This window comes from Mesocricetus auratus, unplaced genomic scaffold (assembly GCF_017639785.1).
Source record: "Mesocricetus auratus isolate SY011 unplaced genomic scaffold, BCM_Maur_2.0 Super-Scaffold_100023, whole genome shotgun sequence".
Taxonomy (NCBI): Eukaryota; Metazoa; Chordata; class Mammalia; order Rodentia; family Cricetidae; genus Mesocricetus; species Mesocricetus auratus.
The window spans coordinates 8,946,857-8,966,826 of record NW_024429204.1 but is presented as its reverse complement, the minus strand read 5'-3'; the positions used below and the strand labels follow the sequence as shown (position 1 = coordinate 8,966,826).

General features: G+C 41.1%; 1 protein-coding gene across 1 annotated transcript in view; it reads right to left on the bottom strand.

Moving 5' to 3' along the window:
• Positions 1 to 19,970, bottom strand: part of Trhr (thyrotropin releasing hormone receptor) — a 34,007-nt gene that overhangs the window by 5,827 nt on the left and 8,210 nt on the right. Inside the window, exon 3 of the mRNA XM_040730593.1 lies at positions 957 to 1,343. Coding sequence (XP_040586527.1) covers positions 957 to 1,343 — 387 coding nt within the window. The remainder of the gene's footprint in view (positions 1 to 956; positions 1,344 to 19,970) is intronic.

Below are 19,970 nucleotides of genomic sequence, written 5' to 3'. Positions count from 1 at the left end.
CAAGGGGGAGTTATGAATATAATCGAAGGCAAGCCAAAGTCTGAGTCGGAGTGGGGCATCTTCACCTTGAGGCAAAATGGCCAGACTTTGGCTGACTTCAAATAACAACCAAACCTCAGAACCTGCTTCAAACTTTTAAGCTTGGTTCAGCTGGAAGAATTCACTTGACACAGCTCAGTAGTTTATGTACAAGAGTGTTAAAAGGTGACTTTGACTTTAAAGGTTTTGGGAAAAATGTGAAGCCATGTTTTAAATACTCAGCCTAGTACTTGCTATTTATTTGGATTTCTTTGTATGTTAGTTGGTATCTTTATAGTTGTTTGAAATGGGCATGCCTTTATTCCACCCATTATTTAGGAAACCTGAAGAGTTGGTAAAAATTTAGGTTTATTTCAAACTCCATGTGTCTATAATTTTGGGGTATTTTGAGTTTGTAGTTCTTTTTTTTAAAAAAAGATATTTATGAAACAGTACTGTACTTTGTTTAGTAAAATAATAAATTAAAACATTTAAAAATCACATCTTGTTAAATTGCCAAATGTTCACCTATTTGGAGTGTGTGTGTGTGTATGTGTGTGTGTGTGTGAAATAGCATTTGATAAGGTTTCTGTGAAGAATTTAAATTGTCACCTAGACTTTGTGGAAATGTCTTTACCCCAGGAAAGAGAATTGATTTCCCATGTTAAATGAAAGACAATAGTCTTTTTGTTTTCACCATTTATCTCCTTCATAGATAGTCCCCATTTTGTGATTCTGGTTTGAAAAGAAGGACCATGAAAACACTGTCAGGGGTTAAAGTAGGGTCAATATTTGTAGGAGCAAAGCCAAGCCTGTCTGCTATGTCTCTAGTGTAAGCATTGACTGTTGTCTCTCTCTCGAGTAGACAACAGCACAGATTCTCACTGACTATGATTCACTTTCTTCTCATTCATGAATCAGCCCTGACTAAAGGTTACCTCAGAAGCCAAGCAGGTGTCATCAAATGACACTTTGGCGGTTGACACATAAGTATCAGTGACGGTGATGTCATCCAACTCTGTGCTGAACCGGTCTGACTCTTTGATGACGCTGTAATTTAGTGCCACGCTGTAGTTGACAGGTTTCTTGGCGGGCTTCTGCTTGCAGTTACAGAGCTTTCTGAAGGCAGCACGGAATTTCTGAGACATGAGGTTGTAAATCACTGGGTTGATGGCACTGTTGAGATAAATGCAAATTCTGCAAAAGAGCAGGAACCAATTTTCTTGGAAAGGGCTGGAGAGAAATGAGTTGACAACCACGAGAGTCCTGTAGGGCATCCATAAAAGGGCAAACAGAATTACGACCACTACCAGCATCTTGGTGACCTGCGAAGAAAGAGAGAGAAATGCAGTGAGAGTTGGTCATGGGGGAACAGGAAGTTGAGGGGGTGGGGGTAGAATAGGGGGAAGAGGGAATCATAGGATGGAATACAGATCAGGCACCAGAGCGACCTCGAGTGATCTAAAGGGATAACACCAATTGGCAAGCTAAGCAATAGTGGAGAGACCACCTCGAATGCCCATTCCTGATAATGAACTTGATGTCTATAATCATCTGGGAGCCTTCATCCTGTGACTGATGGAAGCAGAGGCAAACACACAATTAATCACTGAACTGAACCCAAGGAACCCAGTGACAGAGAGAGAGGAGTGATGAGCAAATTGGCAAAGAATGGGCTGGCAAAACCAGCAGAGACAGCTGATCTGAACAGGGGAGAGCTCTTGGACCCCAGACTGACAGTGGGGAGGCCAGCATGGGACTGATGTGGACTCCCCAAATGTGAGTGTCAGCGAGAAGGCCTGGGCAACCTATGGGGCCCTGAGCTGTGGATCAGTGTCTATCCCTGGTATACAAACAGTCTTCGTGTGCCTATAGCACAAAGAGGGATGCTCTCTCACCCTGGACTCTTAGGGGAGTGCCTGGACCCAGAGTAAAATGACAGACTCTAGATATCCCCTATGTGGAAGGATTTGGCAATAGGGTGGGAGGGTGGGGGGGGAAGGGGAGTGAGGGAGGAGGGGAGGGAGAGGAAACTGGGATTGACATGTAAAACAAGCTATTTAAAATTAAAATAAAAAATGATAAAAAATAAAAAAAAACAGCAATGGAAACAAATCTAGGTGACCCTATCACTCTCTTCCTCACACACATCTATGTTTTCCAAGATGTAGTCTAAGACTGTCTTTCAGTCAGGCTGGCATTTTTTTTATAGGTTGAACCCAGAAAGTAGGATTGGCAGAGTAGAGGAGAATGTGACCCAGGAGGAAATAACAAAATAGCAGTATAAATGAGATAGCTTTCGTTTGGACAACTGGACTCAAATTCTGTATTTCAGAATTATCTGCCCCAAAAGGACATTTACCACCAACTGCCTGCTGCTGTGTGTTGAAAGATGTCCCTAAGGATTAAAAAAAACGTATGTATCTACAGAACTTTTATCTTAAGACAAACTTCTCTGATAAAAAGTACTGGCATACAGGCACCAGAATGGAGTGTGGGCAGGAACCACCCACTTCAACAGTGGATGGGATCAGTCCAGCTAAGGCTTTTTTCACAACTGGCAAATGCGTCTGTGACAAACATTATGAGACATAGTTCTAACTCCATCTCCTTAGCAGGAGGAAATCATCCTAGCCTTTCTCATGGACCATCTGTAAAATGGGACAATAGGACCCTCTGTCATCAAATGTGATTACATAATTGTGTGAAACGATACAGAAAAATTGCAGGAGCTGTGAAGGGTCTACTCTACAGCAGGCAACACACTAATGTTGCACATTTCTTATCACAACGGAAAAGATTAAGACCATTCTGAGTGAGTATTGTATCTGGCAGTTTTCAGGTTAGAGAACACACATAGGGTTGCTGCTCAATGTGTTGGAGAAAGTCACTGAGCTCCAATGCAGGACTGGAATTAGTGTCAACCCGAAAGCAAAACTTTTCCTCTTGTCATAGCTCAACTCTCTTTAAGCTTAAAAGAAGAGTAGTGCAGAGAAATTTCCCATAATTCCCAGGAGGTCATTTAGCAGAGTTTTCTTACCTTGGTACACATTGAAATCTGGCATTGTTTGCTTTGGATTTACAGTATGGCCATCTGACTTTGGCTCTCTTAGTAGCTTCAAGACCTTAACTCAAGCCATTGGCTCATTTGGACCTCTGAAGATCTGCTGGGTTATAATGTTTTCCTCACTTCACAGAGTTATTGAAGAATTACAATAGTGAGTGGGATGGGACTTGGAAACGCTAAAGCTCCATGAAACTCTGACCTCTCATTAAGGGCATTACAGAGAGATCATAGTATCCCAACATGATGAATGCATTTCATTATTGAAGGGATTATCTTTGCATGCAGAAATAATAACTAACTGACTTCCTTTAAATGCAAAACTTTACACATTTAACAAGCTTTTGATCTCACATTGCATTTGAGAGAATTCAGCTTCCTTGGTCCATATATTGTAGATGTTCTAAAGATGAAGAATACGAGAAGAGAAGAAATACATTCTGTCTCTTTCAATATTGAGGTGAGTTGAGTTGAAAGAGTTGTCCTGTTGAGATTTGGTGTGTGACAATGTGGACAGTGAGTAGGGTCCCTTTTGTTATCACGCTCCGCCTTCTTTCCACCCTCCTTAAGTCCCTGCTGCCCTGCGTGAAACTCCTATAGTGTTACCTATTTCAAATATTTCATATGAATGAAATAGTCAATTGTACACAACTTGAGAAATTAAACTGAATATTCTAAGATGAACCTTACTGCAGCATATATCAGTTATTTATTTCTTTTCATTGATTGCTGAATAGTATGTCATAGTGCATATGTATATATATATACATCACATTAGATTTATCTATTTTTTAAATATCTAATTGTAATCACTAATACTGCTATGAAACATTGGAGTGTAAGTTTTACATAGACTGTTGCTATTTCTCTTATCTTTTACTTGTTTAATCAATAGCAGCGAAACTACTGGTTTGCACATTTTTACAGTGATATTTTATACAATGATATGAAACACTGCTTTAACCTTTGGAAGATATTGGGAGATAATTCTCATTAGGATACATAGTGAAGACACTAATTGACTTTACAGAGATATTAGAACTCAAGAAAAGCATAGAGTAAAATGAAACTGAAATAGTTGGGATGCGAATTTCATATTTTCTTCCTGGAAATGGAAGAAGAGGGGCTGGAAGGATGGCCCAGTGGTTAAGAATCTTTGTTGCACTTCCAGGGTCATGTACAAGCCATGTTCCTTTTCTAGTTTGTCTGGACACTGCACATGCAAACACACACACACACACACACACACACACACACACACTTTTTCAGACATGCCTGTTTGGAGTGCATTCAAAAGAGAAAGAGAGGAGTGGGTGCAATCATGAAAATATTTGTATATGCTTTTTTTTTCTGACAAGGAGAGTGAGAAACCATGACTTACTGAAGAGGGTTGAGGAGCATCAGTTTATTTCTTTCTTTCAAAGACAGACTACAGCACAGCACTACAGCACTCTTGTTTCCTTAGGAACCAGTTCCGTAAAGAAAAAACATGTATGACCCAGGAGAGACTTAGGAATAGGATGCTCAAAGGAACGTTGTTCAGGATGGAGATAACATCCTGCTCACCATCAGTGGGGACAGCATCTCATTCTGGCACATTTAAGAGATCAACAAAATGGATAAAAAAGCCAGCTAAAAGGTTATTTTTAATCATTCTGTAGAATCCAAGAGAGTTCTAGCATTAGTTATTTGTGGAGGTCTTTGGAATTTACTAAATTCTATCACATCATAGGAGCACCTTGGGAGAAGGGTTGCTGTTTCCATTTGGTTGATGAGGAAATGGGAAATGAGCTCATAGAAGCCAAGAAAAGAAACATCCAACTCATCTTCAGGTGACAGAGTCACTGTTGCACCAACACTCTTGACTGTAGTTCTTATTTCCTTCTAGGTGATGATGAATTTAACAAATTTATTAAACCAAGACATGTGCTTGCTACAGATACTGGAGGTGAACTATCTGGAAGGGATGGTATTGTTACCAGACATCACTGACAACCCTGAAATCAGCATCCCACCCACCCCATGTCTTTTGGCTCCAAAATGGAGTCTTGCATTCAGAGCACTGATTAGGGAAAAGACAGTTGTCACAAGGCAGTCAGGAGCCCCTCACACCAATCTACTACCCAGGGAAACAAGCAAACAAGAAAACTGAAATGCAGAAAATAATCACAAAAAATAATGGGAACTCGTGTTTCTTAGGACGCAGCCCAATTAACTGCAAGTCGTTTATTAGGTTCTGATTTCATGGGACCTGGGGACATTTTAATTAATTGTCAGAGATTAGCTTATTAGTCTTCATGGGAAGTCATGGGATTTTGATTCATACCTCTGTTCCCTAGGATATTTCGTTGGGATTCTTGTGCTGGTTCAGAAACATAACTGAACTTTGATTCTAGGAACCATTCAGAAGGAGAAAAAGTTCTGTGTGTCAGGGACTTGCTGCTGTCAGACAACAAAGAAGATGGTGTCCCCTTGTACACCATTGATTGACTACAGAAGGAGGAGGAACAGACAGACAGTGTCAAGATTTGTCAACTTGTGCCTGCCTCCCAAGGGCACAGAGCAGAGAACATGACTCATATCTGGACTTTTGTAGTCTAAGGTACTCTCCAGCATGGAAGGCCTTGCTAACCCTAAAAAGGTGAAGTCCAAAGTTGTTGTTAAACTTCTAATGACAGCTCTTTACCTCTTTGTTTAATGAGTGGTTTTCCAGGAGTCATAGCAGGAAATCTTAATTTGTGAGCAGGTTCTTTACCAAATTTGGATTCTCTGTAGTAGAAATTCAGGGCTCTGCTTTTGGCTTCTCAAGAAACATAAGTGAAGAAGATACTTCCCAAGAACTTCTTGGGGACAAGAGGCTGGGAGAAGTCATCAGTACAGAAAGTTGATACATAGCAAGTGCTCACTGAATGGTTGTCTTGTTGGGTAAATGTTTATTCTTACCAAATATGTGCAAGGCAAGAGTCCTTTAAATTAGCAAAGTGCTGTGTTTCTTGCACTTTTTTAAGTGACTGGGAGATTCCCTTTCAGAACACTTCATTCTGGAAACAACTGTTGGTTAATGAATAGAAAACAGTTAGCCCTCAATATTCTAATGCCACCCTTTAAAGAGCAACGATACATTCTGTGTCTGGACTCTCTCCGCGTTCTCTGGCTTTCTGCATATTAACAAAGTGTTCTGAAACTGGATATATTTTGCTCTCAGCCCTCAGCAAAATGACCAATGACCTTTTGCATTTTGTTATATTAATTGAGGCAGTTGGAGGATGAATTGACTTGATAATTAAATAGCTCTGAGTGTAGCCAAGCCTCTGTGCTGATTGGGGCCCTAGGGTTTCTTCTTGTAGAGTGCTCTGCTTTGTTTTGATGTATGTTTGGATATTCAGTTTTGAAAAAAAAACTATTATAGTCAATGTGAAGGGCTACATGTCATTACTGGCATTTAAAAATTGAACAATGAGACTAGAAAGGGTACTGGAGTTGGTTCAAGATCAGTGAAAGTACAATAAAAATGAGTAAAGGCTGAGTGATGATTCATGGTGAAGAGACCATGGGGCTGTCAGTCATTGCACTCAACATTACCTATAGAGCTCTTGACAGGAAGCCAAGTAGAAATGCAATTCCATGGGTTTCTTGAGTTCTGTCACCCTGTATTGAATGTTCTATTCAGAATCATCATATTGGCAAGAAATAGCTAGAGTGCATTATGAGTTTTATTTTGATTAAAATGTCTATGAAAGAATTTGTAAAGGATTTACAATAGAGGTTTTTAAAATTGTATTTGGTAATTCTCTCACAAGAGACACGCTTGAGGGAAAGGGACATACTGGTAGATGATTTTAAATATATAGGGTTATGAGAGGGGTGCCTACAACAAGTTTTTTTTTCCTCCACAGTTCTAAAGGTGGTTGAGGTGGATGTTTTCCTCAAACCCACAAACAAGAAGATGAAACTGAACCTTAAGAGTCAAGAAGGCCACATACAGGTTTAGTAGGGCCACCGAATCTGCCATTGGAAGATATCAGAGTTGAAGTTACATGCAAATGTGTTTCTATGCAACACATAGTGTGACCTCTTCCTCTGTGGCAACCACAGTTTCCCAGAAAAATATCCAAGTGTCACCCAACACAAGTATGAAAGCCTTCCTATGCTAAATGGACAGAGCTTTACCCAGAAGTCTGTTACAGGATAAGCATGAGGCCAAAACACACGAAGGGGGCATGGGAATGGGACTTTGAGCTGTGTAAAACCGAGGTCCAGAGGTAACTGGCACCGAAAAGTCTTAGCATACAAGAAAGCTGTGGATCTGTTACGTAGGGCATGTACAGTAATTTCCAAACATTCTTTCATGTAAAACGGCAACACAGGATGGATGCTGACAACATTCTCCTCTAGCAATAACAGTTAACATTTTAAAGGGGGAGAAAAATCGCTAAGACATCCGACAGAATCTTTGCTGTTCTGTGTCACGTGTTTGAGTATGTTCTACATAATCAGCCCCGCCTCACCTGCATTGTGGAGGATAAGACTGCTGGCAGAAAATGAATATGTTAATGACGGAAGGCTACCATGGGAGCATATGCATATTAGGCAGCGTACTCTCTTGCTCTTTACGAAATACCTCACACTTGGAGAGAAAATGTTTTCTCCCCGATGTTTTCAAAGTAGCAAACAGAAAGTTCCGGCTTAAAGTTGGAATTGGTGGAGGCTGAGTGTTAGAAGGAAGCCAGCATGAAATGAGTTACTTCTAAACTGAACCACACGCCTGAAGTGCATAACAAGGCTATTTCTATTCTCGCCGTGACACTAAATCCTGTTGGGACATGTTTTTGAATGCTTCTTATTTCAGAGGTTCTTCCGTTACAAGTATAAGCAGCTGTGTTCTAGGTAACCTCTGCAACAACTTCCCATAATGCTGGCAGCTACTGTCTCATGGCTGTTTCGGGATCAATTACGTTAGTCTTGATAGCGCTGTGTGGTGAAAGTCCAGCTCCTCTCCTGTTGCTCGGATGTTTTCTTGATCACAGGAGGTGAATATCTGGAAACACGCTGGGAAAGGGAGAATCTCAGCTGGCACCACTGAGATTCAAATTACGATAACGTCTGAATTTAGAAAATAAAATGTCATTTTGATTTTCTTTTTAGGGAGCCATGCTACAAAAGTGCCACGTTTTTATCTGCTGTGCTTCTAGTTTGCCATTGAGCCTTGCTCTGTGCTAGCTTTTCCGGGTAAGTTACCAGCAAACGGCTAACTGAAGGGAATGGCTGCCTTACACATCTTACTTCCATTTTTTTAGTTTTGCCCTTCAGGGTATGGTTACTGATTCTGGACATTTTTCTGCTCGGGACCAGCTTAGGAGTTCTAAATGGTCAGGCATCTTGGCTAGGCAACTTGGATTTTGGCTGCTAGCTGTTAACTCTTCTCTGTAGATTCTTTCTAAAGCGGTATTTTCCCAAACTTGCTCCTCTCCCTTGCTTTTCTATCTATATAGCCATGGCCTGGCAAGGAGGGGGCGGATATTGTAGACTAAGATACATACCAGACATCTGTTGTCATTTATTCACCCACTAGAAGCTTCTAAAGCAGTCTTAAAAGTCTAAAGTCTGAATGAATGACAGAAGAGAGGAAAGGTGGCGTCACATATAAAGAGAGGTGACGCTCTCAAAGCTGTCAAGAGCTTTGCAGGCATTTAGGGTTTTTTTCCTTCTAAACCTCTTGGACAACATCCTTTATCAATGGACTGGCAGTGCCTGGGCAGTATCCAACTCCTTCTGTACCGTGTCTCCCTCAGGACACACAGTCTGGACCTTGGTGGGGCTTGTCATGGGCTATAGAGCTGATTTTCTTGCTAGCCTGGAAGACTACAAACTGCAGGCCATCTATGTTTCATGCCTTCAACACATCACAAACTAGCCTGGTCTCGTTTTTGCTTTCCCACTTACCTTTCTCCTTCCAAGTCGACGGCTCCCTTTCCTACCTAGAATGGTGAGTCCTACTCCACCCTACTTGCATGGAGCAATATGACCAACTTGAACATCTGGCGCAAGGCAGGTACAACAAATATTCAGGAGGTGAGTGGGGAGTTTCCTGATGCTGTGCATAGCCTTACTGCCTCCAGGGAATTCAGGAGGCTGGTTCCTACTCCCAGCCCCAGCCACACATGCCACTAGAATGCTGTGTCCCCTCTCCTTTCCGGCACGTGAAAACTTGATGGCACTGTGGGCATATTTTTATCTCTCCCCTAAAACAAGGTCCAGCATGAAATGCTTCGAGTTAAAAGTTGAATTTAGAAGAAAAAGATTCCTTGTCAAAAAGGGAGATGGTAGATCAATTTATGTTGATTCCCCCAAAAATGTTTTTTGAGACACATTTTTTTTTTATTCTGTGAAAATGAAGGATTTATTGGGTATGTTGTCACATAAAATTTAGGAAGATTAAAGAGTCAAGGAGATTCTTAATGTGATCTCCGCTTCTTGGATCGTGTTTAATACCGAATGCTGACTGATGCTATGTTACCACAAACTTACGTGAGGTGGGATTTGCCACAAAAGATGACAGTTATCATCCTGACAGTTGCTCTTGTTCTATCTTATCTGCCTGCTGTCACATCCAATCAACTGCGGTGTCTCTGTTACTCAGAAGTTGTAGCAAACTGTTTCTCCGGTGCCATCCTGTGTGCAGAGCTTATAACTTCATCTTCTAGAGCTCGTTAATCTGGGATTCTCTACTACAGTGGGCAAAGCATCTCCCTTAGGCAGATTCAGAGTTAAGTTTAAGGAAATGATGTACATGCTAACTGGCATTGAACTTCTTTCCAACTCGTACTTCGACGTGTGGGTAATTTTTCAAGTATTTTATCTAATAATTCATGGGTCTAGGACATAGACTAATAATTGCAGACTGAAGTTTGACATTTAATTTTTAGCATTGATTTTCTAGCAATTTGTAAAGGTTGTCGTGGCAATGTTGTGCTTTTAGCAAACATGGAATCCAGTTTTGTAGGAGAAGAAGAACCCGAAAAATGGTTAGACCAGCAGCTGTGTAGAGACAAGCCCCGGAGGCCTTGGAAAAGGTACAATTTGAATGGATGAGGGTGATGTCCTGGTTCTCAGCTTTCCCAACAAGTTCTCTTAACTTACCAAAAGAAAAACTTCACCTAGTCCATAGCAGTCACTCTGAGATTCATCCTTACCAGGGCATACAGAAGTTATGAGACGTGGGTCATTGTTATTTCTAATTTGCACCTTTTTCCTCAGTAAATTGGTGACAGAAATTTCATCTCACTCCTACGGGTATTTTGTGGAGAAGAGGAGTGACAAAAGAGCTCATGTCAGTCCTTGGAACAGAATAAAAACGGGGCAAGTCTAAGACACCTTTAGAAAACACGTTACTTACTGTGCTCCAAGCACTGTTTGAAATACTTCACTTATATTGGCTCATTTAGTTTCTACAACAGCACATAGGAAAAACACTCTGATTACTTCCATTTGGAGGATAATGGAATTCAGGCTCCAGTTCCACTCATGAATGGTAAGATCAGTATCTAAGTCAGTCAGAAGAGTGTCATGTCCCATCTCTTCTGAAAATGTAATTTCTGTCCCTCAGCTTGAGAGATTGTCATCCTTTCTCCTGCAAATGCTCATGCAACATTTGGATAAAAGACCATGTATCACAACGTCTCTCAGCCATCATTCTACCTAATGGTCCTTATTCCATTACTGGAGGATATTTCAGTTCTTAATTAGAGCACATAAGGCATTTTGTTTTAGAATGAATGTTAAATTTTATGAACTGAAACCTGGTGGTATTACTAATGCCATATTTCTTTGCTTAAAACCTAAAGACCTCTATAGACCAACCTGCTGTTTTGATGTTGCAGCAATATGAAAGACCTGGTTGAGTTTCAAGCATTGATTTCTTCATGTGTTCATAAAGAATTATAATTTCAGGATACTTTAAAAATTGCCATTTTTTAAAACAACAAATCTCCAACTTTATCCTTTTCTTATTCCCCTTATATTCACAAATCTTCAAATTTTTACATATTACATCTTGGCATAGTGTGTGTGTTTCCTAATTTTCCTGTTCCCTTTCCTAATAGAATGTGAGTTGCATGGGGTGAAAATTTGTTCCTTGCTGGGTTCTCAAGTTTTAAATTAGGCCCCAGAATATTTAAGGGAGATATTCAACACATTTTTTTCAGTAAAATGACTAAACAAATTAAACTCTATCTATAAGGAAAAGTTTCACTTTTCTTGGGTAAACATAGCATACTCCATCTTTGCCTCATATTCAACACACCGATGACGTGGACCAGAATATGAAGTTGTGGCTCAAAGGCTGTGATTACAAACAAGAATTAGACTTCTTGCTCTTAGTCTTTGAGGACCTTGAAACCATTAAGCCTCTGATCTCTATCCTTTAACAGTAACGGGAGGAAATGAGATGGCGCGTGAAATCCCCTTAGCGCCGCACCTGACACACAGCAAGAATCCAGCAATATCACCTGCCTTAAAGGTTAAGACATTCCGGTTACCAGTGCGAGTGGGCAGATGGCTCTACACCGGCACTGCCAGGAAGACTGGATGAGTTGTGTGGTATGAGTTAGTGACGGAAGAGGGTAAGCGGGCACGTTTTCACAGCGGTTCTCCGACTGGAACCAGGAATTGTGAGGAGGGCTTTAAGACCAAATTGGAAAGGCTCTCCAAATTCTGTATGCTCCAGGAGCGCCTACAACGTTGCCCCACTTTCAGAACTTGGATCAACCACTAAAGGGACAACTCTCTGTGTTTCAGTGGGTTTAGGTTGGACTAAATGTGGAAAGTGAACACATTGCTGAGACAGAATATATTCACATCTTTATGATGAGTGTAAACATATCAAGCACAAAAAAATGTTGGCTAGCGAGTACACAAGAAAAATCGCTATTTATTTCAGTCTTAGGCATTGTAATTCCCACAACACTAATCTGTGATCATCTACCAGGCTGTTTTACTTCTCAGTGCTACATTAAATTTCTGTTTAGGGAATGTGTCTTTGTGAATTTTATGCTTGCTGGTCATTATTCTTCAAGGTACTTTTATGAAAAAAATTATGGGTGTTTCTGAAAGAATACATTTCTTATTGTTACAAAATAGCTTGAGTCTGTACTCTTAATTTAAAAGAACATGCTGGGTCAAGTTTAGGTCAGTCAAAAGGCGGCCTTCCTGAATAAATGGGAGCCTATTGCTGAAAGTTTGGCTTTTTAGATAGCAGAATTATTTCATAACAGACATTTGCAAAATTGCTATTTCTTTTGTAAGTGCCTTTAAGAGGTCTTCGAAGACCACTAAGATTCCTTTGAGGTAAGATAAGTCTACCACAGCCCAACAGTAAGTATATCTGACTGCTGAAGCATACTAAGAAAATACATTTTCTTCTAGTACTTTAGCAATGATGGCATAAAATATGGCTTCAAAATAATAAGCGTCTTATAAACTTACAGTATGCATACACACAGATACTTGTCCACTCTAAAATATGATCATGACAGGGAAAATAGGCCTACTGCCCTTCAATAATATCTCTTGGGCCATACTCTGAGGAGGAGTCTGTTGATGAGGAGCAGCGGGCGATAGAGACTGTCTCTCAGCAGTTTTAAAGGCGTGACCCGACCACAGCAGTTCCCCAACCTCCCGAGTTTGGGCCTGCTCTGGATTTTGAGTAACTGACCCAAAAAGCAGGAGCATCTCCCTAAGGAATAAGCAGACATCCTGTGATGCTGAGGTACGAGAATGGGGCACAAACTGAGAGCTCCTGGCTTACATCTCCAGCGAGCTCAGAGCTTTTCTGTGGGGCAAGGACACAGAATGCTCTTTCGTCTGCAAACTCTGAGCGAGGCACTCTTCAAGCCAACTCTCTTTAAGAACATTTGCGTACCTCGGTGCCATATACCTCTGAAACGAAATCAGCAGCCAAGTCCAGAACTGTGAGCTTTTATCCCGAGTCTAATTTCTTTTGATTGGGTCTCCTGAATTCTTTGGAGACAGAGTGGGGGAGGAGCCAAGGTATTTGAGTTGGAGAGAGAAACGGCTCAACCCCAGACGTGTGTGCTGGAGATGCCGAGAGAGGAGAGACCTCGCTGGCCCTCCTCCTCAAGATGCTCGCATCAGTGAGGGGCATGCAGTGCCACACGTGAAAAGGTACTCCCTGTAGTGCATTCCCACCGCAGCACTAAAGAAACCGCCTTAAGGAAGAGTACCATCTGAGCTTGAGGGGGGAGCACACTGGTTCATCCATATGTGGTTTAGCGAGAGGGAGTCCAGGATAGAATCACTGGCAAGCGAGCGTTTACGTGTCACTAGTAAACCCAGGCGTCTGGTAACTTGTGATCTGGCTAGCTTGGTTCTTCTAATCACGAATGGGACTCAACTCTGTTATCATCCTGTTTGCATTATCTACCGTCCCCCGGTTTTCTGCAATGGAGAGCTGTGTGACTCCTTAGTTCCTGCCGTTTCCTACACCAGTCCCGTCAGGGAAACCAAGACAAGCTTGCAAGAAGTCGGTGCTTTCTCCCCTGTAACTGGGCTTGATCTGCAGCCCTGATAACCCCTCCCTCCTCATTTCCCGTGCAGTCCTGCTTCTATCCACTCCTCCATCCGTCTGTTTACTGACAAGTCACCGAACACTGCCGTGCGGGGCTGTGCAGACAGCTGATTCAGTGAATCAGACACGCACTTCCTGCTGATAAGGACAAGGGAGATTTCTTTCCTGCCACTCTTCTTACCTCCTAGGGCATCTGTATTAAGTCTTGTTCTACATCTCCAATTAATTCCTTCTATTCCATTGGCTCTTTCTCATGAAGAGTTAAAAGGCTTGGATCCATCTGTCGTCAGAGGGAAACTGAACAAAAACACCTTGCCTAACGAATCCACGGTATGGCTGTTCATTCATCATCGGGCTTGCCCATGGCTACTCTTTCTGGTTCTTTCTCCATCCATAATTGATCCTCTTTCTGCAACATCATTCGTTCCCTCTCAGAGCTTGATGGAGGGAGTCTGCATTCACTGCCAGACCTTTGAAAGCTTCTCTTTACAGCTTTCTACTGATCTCTGTTGACCCAGTATCGTGGTCTTCTCGCTTACTCCAAGGGCATTTTCTTCCCTTGTCACAGTTTCTTTTTTATTTAAAGATCTATTCATTTATTATATATACATTGTTCTGTCTTCATGTGTCCCAGCAGGCCAAGAGAGGGTACCAGATCTCATTATGGATGGTTGTGAGCCATCATGTGGTTGCTGGTAATTGAACTCAGGATCTTAACCTCTGAGCCATCTCTCCAGCCCTTGTCACAGTTTCTTTAATCCCAGGAATCTGGCTACTTTAAGGTTTCTCTCCTATGCCACAGCATTTGCTCCATTGACCGTGTCTGTTTTGGGCCATCATCACCATCTAAATGCTCAGAACTTTGTATTCATTAGATAACTGTTTCTTCTGAGACCCAAATCTATATTATTAATTGTGCCTTTGTGGACTCTAAAGACCTCAGAGGCAAGACAGGTTCACCCCATTGAAATCTGTTGCCCCCTATTGACTGTCCTCACTAAGGTAAAGTACGCTCCCAATGAAAGACAGTGATAATTTATGGTTATTGTTTCCGTATTCCAGGTACTATGACAAGTGCTGAAACGGGTTTTTGTATGAATCCTAATTGCTTTTGAACAAAGGTGGTGCTCTTAGCATTTTTGACAGATGTACAAGCTGAGGCTCAAGGTTATAAATTAAGTGGTTCACATAACTTCGGAGGGGCCAACCTTGGCTATGACCCAATGCTGTTAATATTCTAGAATGCATACTTACAAATTCCATACCACTTTCTCTTTCAATAGTCCAAGCATCACTGTTGAATTCCTTTTTCTCTCATTGTCTACCCACTATTCACACTAAGTCCATCGATTCTACTCCAAATGGACTAGTCTTTCCATACACGTAGCCATTTATCTTATTTGGGTACCCCTTTGTAGGATGACTCACATTGCTGTAGATCTGCCCTAAATAATGTCTTTGACACTGGGTCTCAATTGTTTTCCTTTATCAAAGACAGAATGATATTCACAGATCTCGCTGCAACGTAGCTTTTTGCCTTGCAATCTGCTTGTGACTTTTAAAGCCTTTACATTCTATCCAGCCCCCTAAATAGACAAAGATCTTTGCCAGACCATGCTGAATCTAGAGTAGGACCTCCACTTTGCACTGGCGGTGGTTTACACAAAATAAGTGATTTGATTGCTCTTAACATTGAGCGGTATCTAGTTGACTCCTAAAGAAATTCCTGGAGATTCACCCTGGCGCTTTAAGATCTCTGGTTAAATATTTCTCCTATAACTTTATCACTGCCCTGAGCCTATTTCCATCTTTCTTGATAAAACACAAAATGTATCAGGGAATTCTCTTTTCCTGCCCTATCTCATATCTGTGTCATCATTCAACAAAATGGAAGGTGTCCGAGCTAAGCATTATCAGAGGAAGCATGATTGATAGGTATCAACCCTGAACTCTGACGAACACCGGTACCACTTTGTGACCTTCAGAACTCTTGCCATGTGTTCACAGCCTCATAATGACACCACATATCTTACTAAGATAACCACCGTTGCCTGAATAAACACACTGAGATCACCTACACTCACAGTCTCCATACCAACCAAAGAGTAATGACTCCAAATGGAAAGGCATAGGACACTTTACCTTCAATGCTGCTATACAGTTGTACCCAGGGTGTAACCAGAAGGCAAATGTGTTGTTTATGGGAGGCAGTAACACTTTATTTTCTAAAATGCTATACATTTTTTGTTTCGACTATCTATGATTATCTCTTTTCAGATTACTAATTCAATTTGTATGTCTTCTCCCTTGAAATTTATTTGAGGTTTTTCCTCATACACCACAATGCTACTCTACAAGGTTGTATTTGATTCAAGCACTGGGCTATGCCTTTGCTTTAGATAGGTTCGCTAACTCTCTTAACTGTGTCCTTTCATGCCCCTTGGCTCATTACTTCTACTATCCTGTCTCTCCAAACTGGGAACCGCCCCTAAAACTCTTTTACCTCCTGGGCATGTATTGATAGGGGAAATAGTCATTTTATCTTTAGTGAAGTCTCTCATCCTTTGTGCTCCGTAAGTGTAGCATCAGTTGTTAGTTTGTCCTTCCCTCTTTAAATCCAATGCTTGTCACACCTTCTTTCCATTTTTCCAGTGACTCTAACGTCCACATATTTGATGCTGACAACTCATTATGTAATATTCTTAACCCCTACATATTACTCAGAGTCTTAAGGGAAACAAGCTTAATACCTCTTTGTTGATAGTGCTTTTGATAATTTTACCATTTTCAATCACCCAAAAATCATTAAAATAATATTTGATTCTTATATTTCTTCACACTTCATGAGCAGGTTTCAATCATCACTTATTATGGTCACATGCATCAAGAGGCATCATGAAATCTATGGTGTGGTGAGAGAGGCAGATATTGAATAATTTACCAACAGCAATATGGTGAGCTATACCAATGAAAGAAAGCAAGTGGATATTCCAAAGTTCTGTGAAGAACAGGAAAGCCTGACCTGAATAATGACCCACAAAAAGATGGACAGAGTCTAACACACCCGATGGGATGACTTTACTGGCTTCAAGCTGTGGTAGACCAACAGTTCAAAACATATGGGTCATGACCCCTTTGGGTGTTGAATGACCCCCATCTCAGGAGTTACCTAAGACCATCAGAAAACACAGATAGTTACATTATGATTAACAACACTAAAGGGTCACAGCATTAGGAAGGTTGAGAACCACTGTGGTGGAGTGCAGGGGATGGGGGAATGAGTTTGAGAAAGTAAAAAGAAAATAGATCATTAATGTCCCAACATACCATGATAACATCTTGTAGTTTCAGTATCTAACAGGTGAAAATATTGGATGACTTCAAACTGAACATTAATGGCATTATTTACATTTTAAATTTTAAAGTAGTACTCTGTGCTGAATTGGAAGAGGAAATGAAGAGACAAGGAGATTCCTTAACCTCCAGACCTCTATGATTAGCTAGTGGCAAACTCCATTCTCTGATCTTCAGACAGGCCAGGTTGGTGAGACTGGCCACCTCGTCTACTGTACATAGAGGAAAGCAATAAAGTGGTATTTAGGCAACTGCTATAGGAAGGAGAGTTTCGAGTGTGGTACCTTTCAGAGGAAAGAGAGACCTCAAGAGAAGAGGGAGTTGTGAAAATGGCAGCTAAAAGCAATTAAAGAAAAAAAAACCGATTACAAGTCCTGAAAAATACTTCCAGAGACCACTGAAGGCCAATTTGGAAGGGAACTTTAAGGGAGAGGAGGCTGCTGTTTATAGAATGGGGTTTCTCTAGCCTTGCTCAATGCGTTATGTTTGGTTTTCTGAGTTCGTTGCTCCATCGTCAGTCTCTGTGATCTCTTAGTTTATTTTCCATGTTTCCATAAAATGAAGCTATATTGCCTATACGCCAGTATTTCTCAGAGAGAGAGGTCCTTACTTTCCTACTGGCATCTCCTCTATTCTTCTATTGATTATTAGCACCATTTCGCACTCTTTCTTTCCTTTACCTTAGATGACTTTACCTCTTTTGTCCTTCTTAACCATCCTTCCCAAGCCTCCATTTGCCTTTCATACCCCCAGCCCCAAGAAACGTATTTCACTTCTTCCAAATTAATCACTCAATGCTCCCTTGCCCTTATATTCTGGAGCAGAAGCACTGTGTTCAAACCCTAGATTTATTAGTAGAGATTATTTAAAAATAATATTAGTAGGCACTTTCATTGGTCCTATTTAGATCTGTAGAGAGGAAATAAATACAGATAACAATGCTCTTCTGCCTGCATCCTGTGCTATGTGTATCCCAGCATTCCACTGCATTCCAGCTGAGACTCTGCCTTCCTTACTTGTCAAATGTTGCTCTTAAACTCTACTGATTTTGCTTGTACATATTTCCCATCCACAGTCCTGCCTACCTATCTCAACCATTGCTTCTCAGTCTTACAGCCTTCTTGCTAGATTGCAATAACCTCATTTATGGCCCCTTGATTCTTGCTGACCGGATCACATAATTGTAAAAACCCAAGTTCAAAACGTCAAGACCCATTTTTTTAAACCACCACTAGGAAAGGCTACGCTGATTCTCTACTACTCTTATAACCAAGTTTAGCCTTCAGATGACACAAAGTACCTGCCAGGGTCTTATTTTGGACACATGGTTACACGATGACGTCTGCGTCTATGAAAGTCTTTGCTTTTTGTGTTGGCTTGGCAGACCCTTGCTTATTCTTTAATAACGGGAGCACGTCTCACTGCAGTAGGGGCTTACTCTCCAGCCTGAAGTGCTAATGATGACCTCTTTACTGTTGCATCTTCTGTGCGCTGTAAATCTTAACTGCCCGCCTCTCTCTTGCTATTAGTATTAGCCTTTTTACATCTTACAATAAGCATCTATACAACAGTGACTATCATGGCTTCTCCAAAAATAGCACCTGGCATGAAATTGGTGCCCAAGAAATGATTACTGAATTAAATAAACAGTGGGTGAGCAAAGCCAGGAACCATGATAAGGTTTTCAAAGCCAGCCAGAGGAGACTGGAAATACTTTTCATGGGACATAATGTGTGTGAAGTGTTTTAGGGAAATTAGTCACACAGGAGCACTTACCTGGATCCATTACTATCTATGCACTGGTGTGTATGTTGTTTATCCTCCCTGGGTTGTCATTGCTTTAGTCCTCTGCTCCTCCTGTTCAATGCAGCTCCTCCATTTAGGAGAGAAGTTTTAAAGATGGTGGGAAGGGCAACTGGATTTTGCATTAAAAAGTGAATGATTGGCCGAGTCCGCAGTGTTTCTGAGTTAACCATGTCAGAAAAAAAAAACCTTCCTAAAAGGTCTTATCTACTAAGTTAGTCGCAATCCATTGATTAGTTCGACCCAAGTTATTTTGGATTTTAAAGAAGGATTTAATCGAAGAGATGTAAATTTTATTTATAATTAGTGAAGGATATGGCATATATAGGTAATATTTTTTCATGGGGCAAAAACACTCCTAGGGATGATTGAGACCCTAAACACACATGCATATACTTTTTATACTTTTGCTCCTGTTACATATGAAAAGTGATGTCTGTGAGGTATAACCACACAGACAGAAATATGCTGGTAAATATTACACATTTATCCAAGACAGGAGAGAAGACTTTATCATTACATTTGTTGCTTTCTGTAGTGGAGTCACAATAAACAAGGTCAACTGTAAGCAGTGTTGTGATGGTACTGGGTACAGATGGGGAAAGAGACTGTCAACCGACGGGCTCTTGCAAAACCTGTGCTCCCAGGCTGCAATGCGTTACTACGTCCTTACAACTTGGGGGAGCAACCATATTCCAAACTCAGTGCCTAGACTCTCCTGTTGAGGATATTGGAAGGTATAGAAGACAGATAGGCTAATAATTCTGAATGGCTAAAATTACTCAATCAGAAATCTATGCGAAATACTGTAGAAGCATAGGAAAAGCGCTTAAGTGCGTACTGCCAGCTAGGGAATCCGATGTGTAATTCTGCCTGAGAATTGCAGAGAAGGCTTTACGGGGTGCGTGAGAGATTGATTTGGGATTTGAAAGACAACTGGGAGAACTGCCAGACGAAGGAGGACCTGGCTGAGAACAGAGCGCTTTCAGACAACCGAAAAGAACCCAGCACTGCTGGACCATACAGCTTAACTAGAGAGAACCATGGGAACGTGCCAGGATTGTATTCGTTAGTGCTAGGTAGTTTAAATGTTAGACCTCAGGGAACCCTAAAAACTATTTTTTTGATGCTGTAGCTCTGCACGAG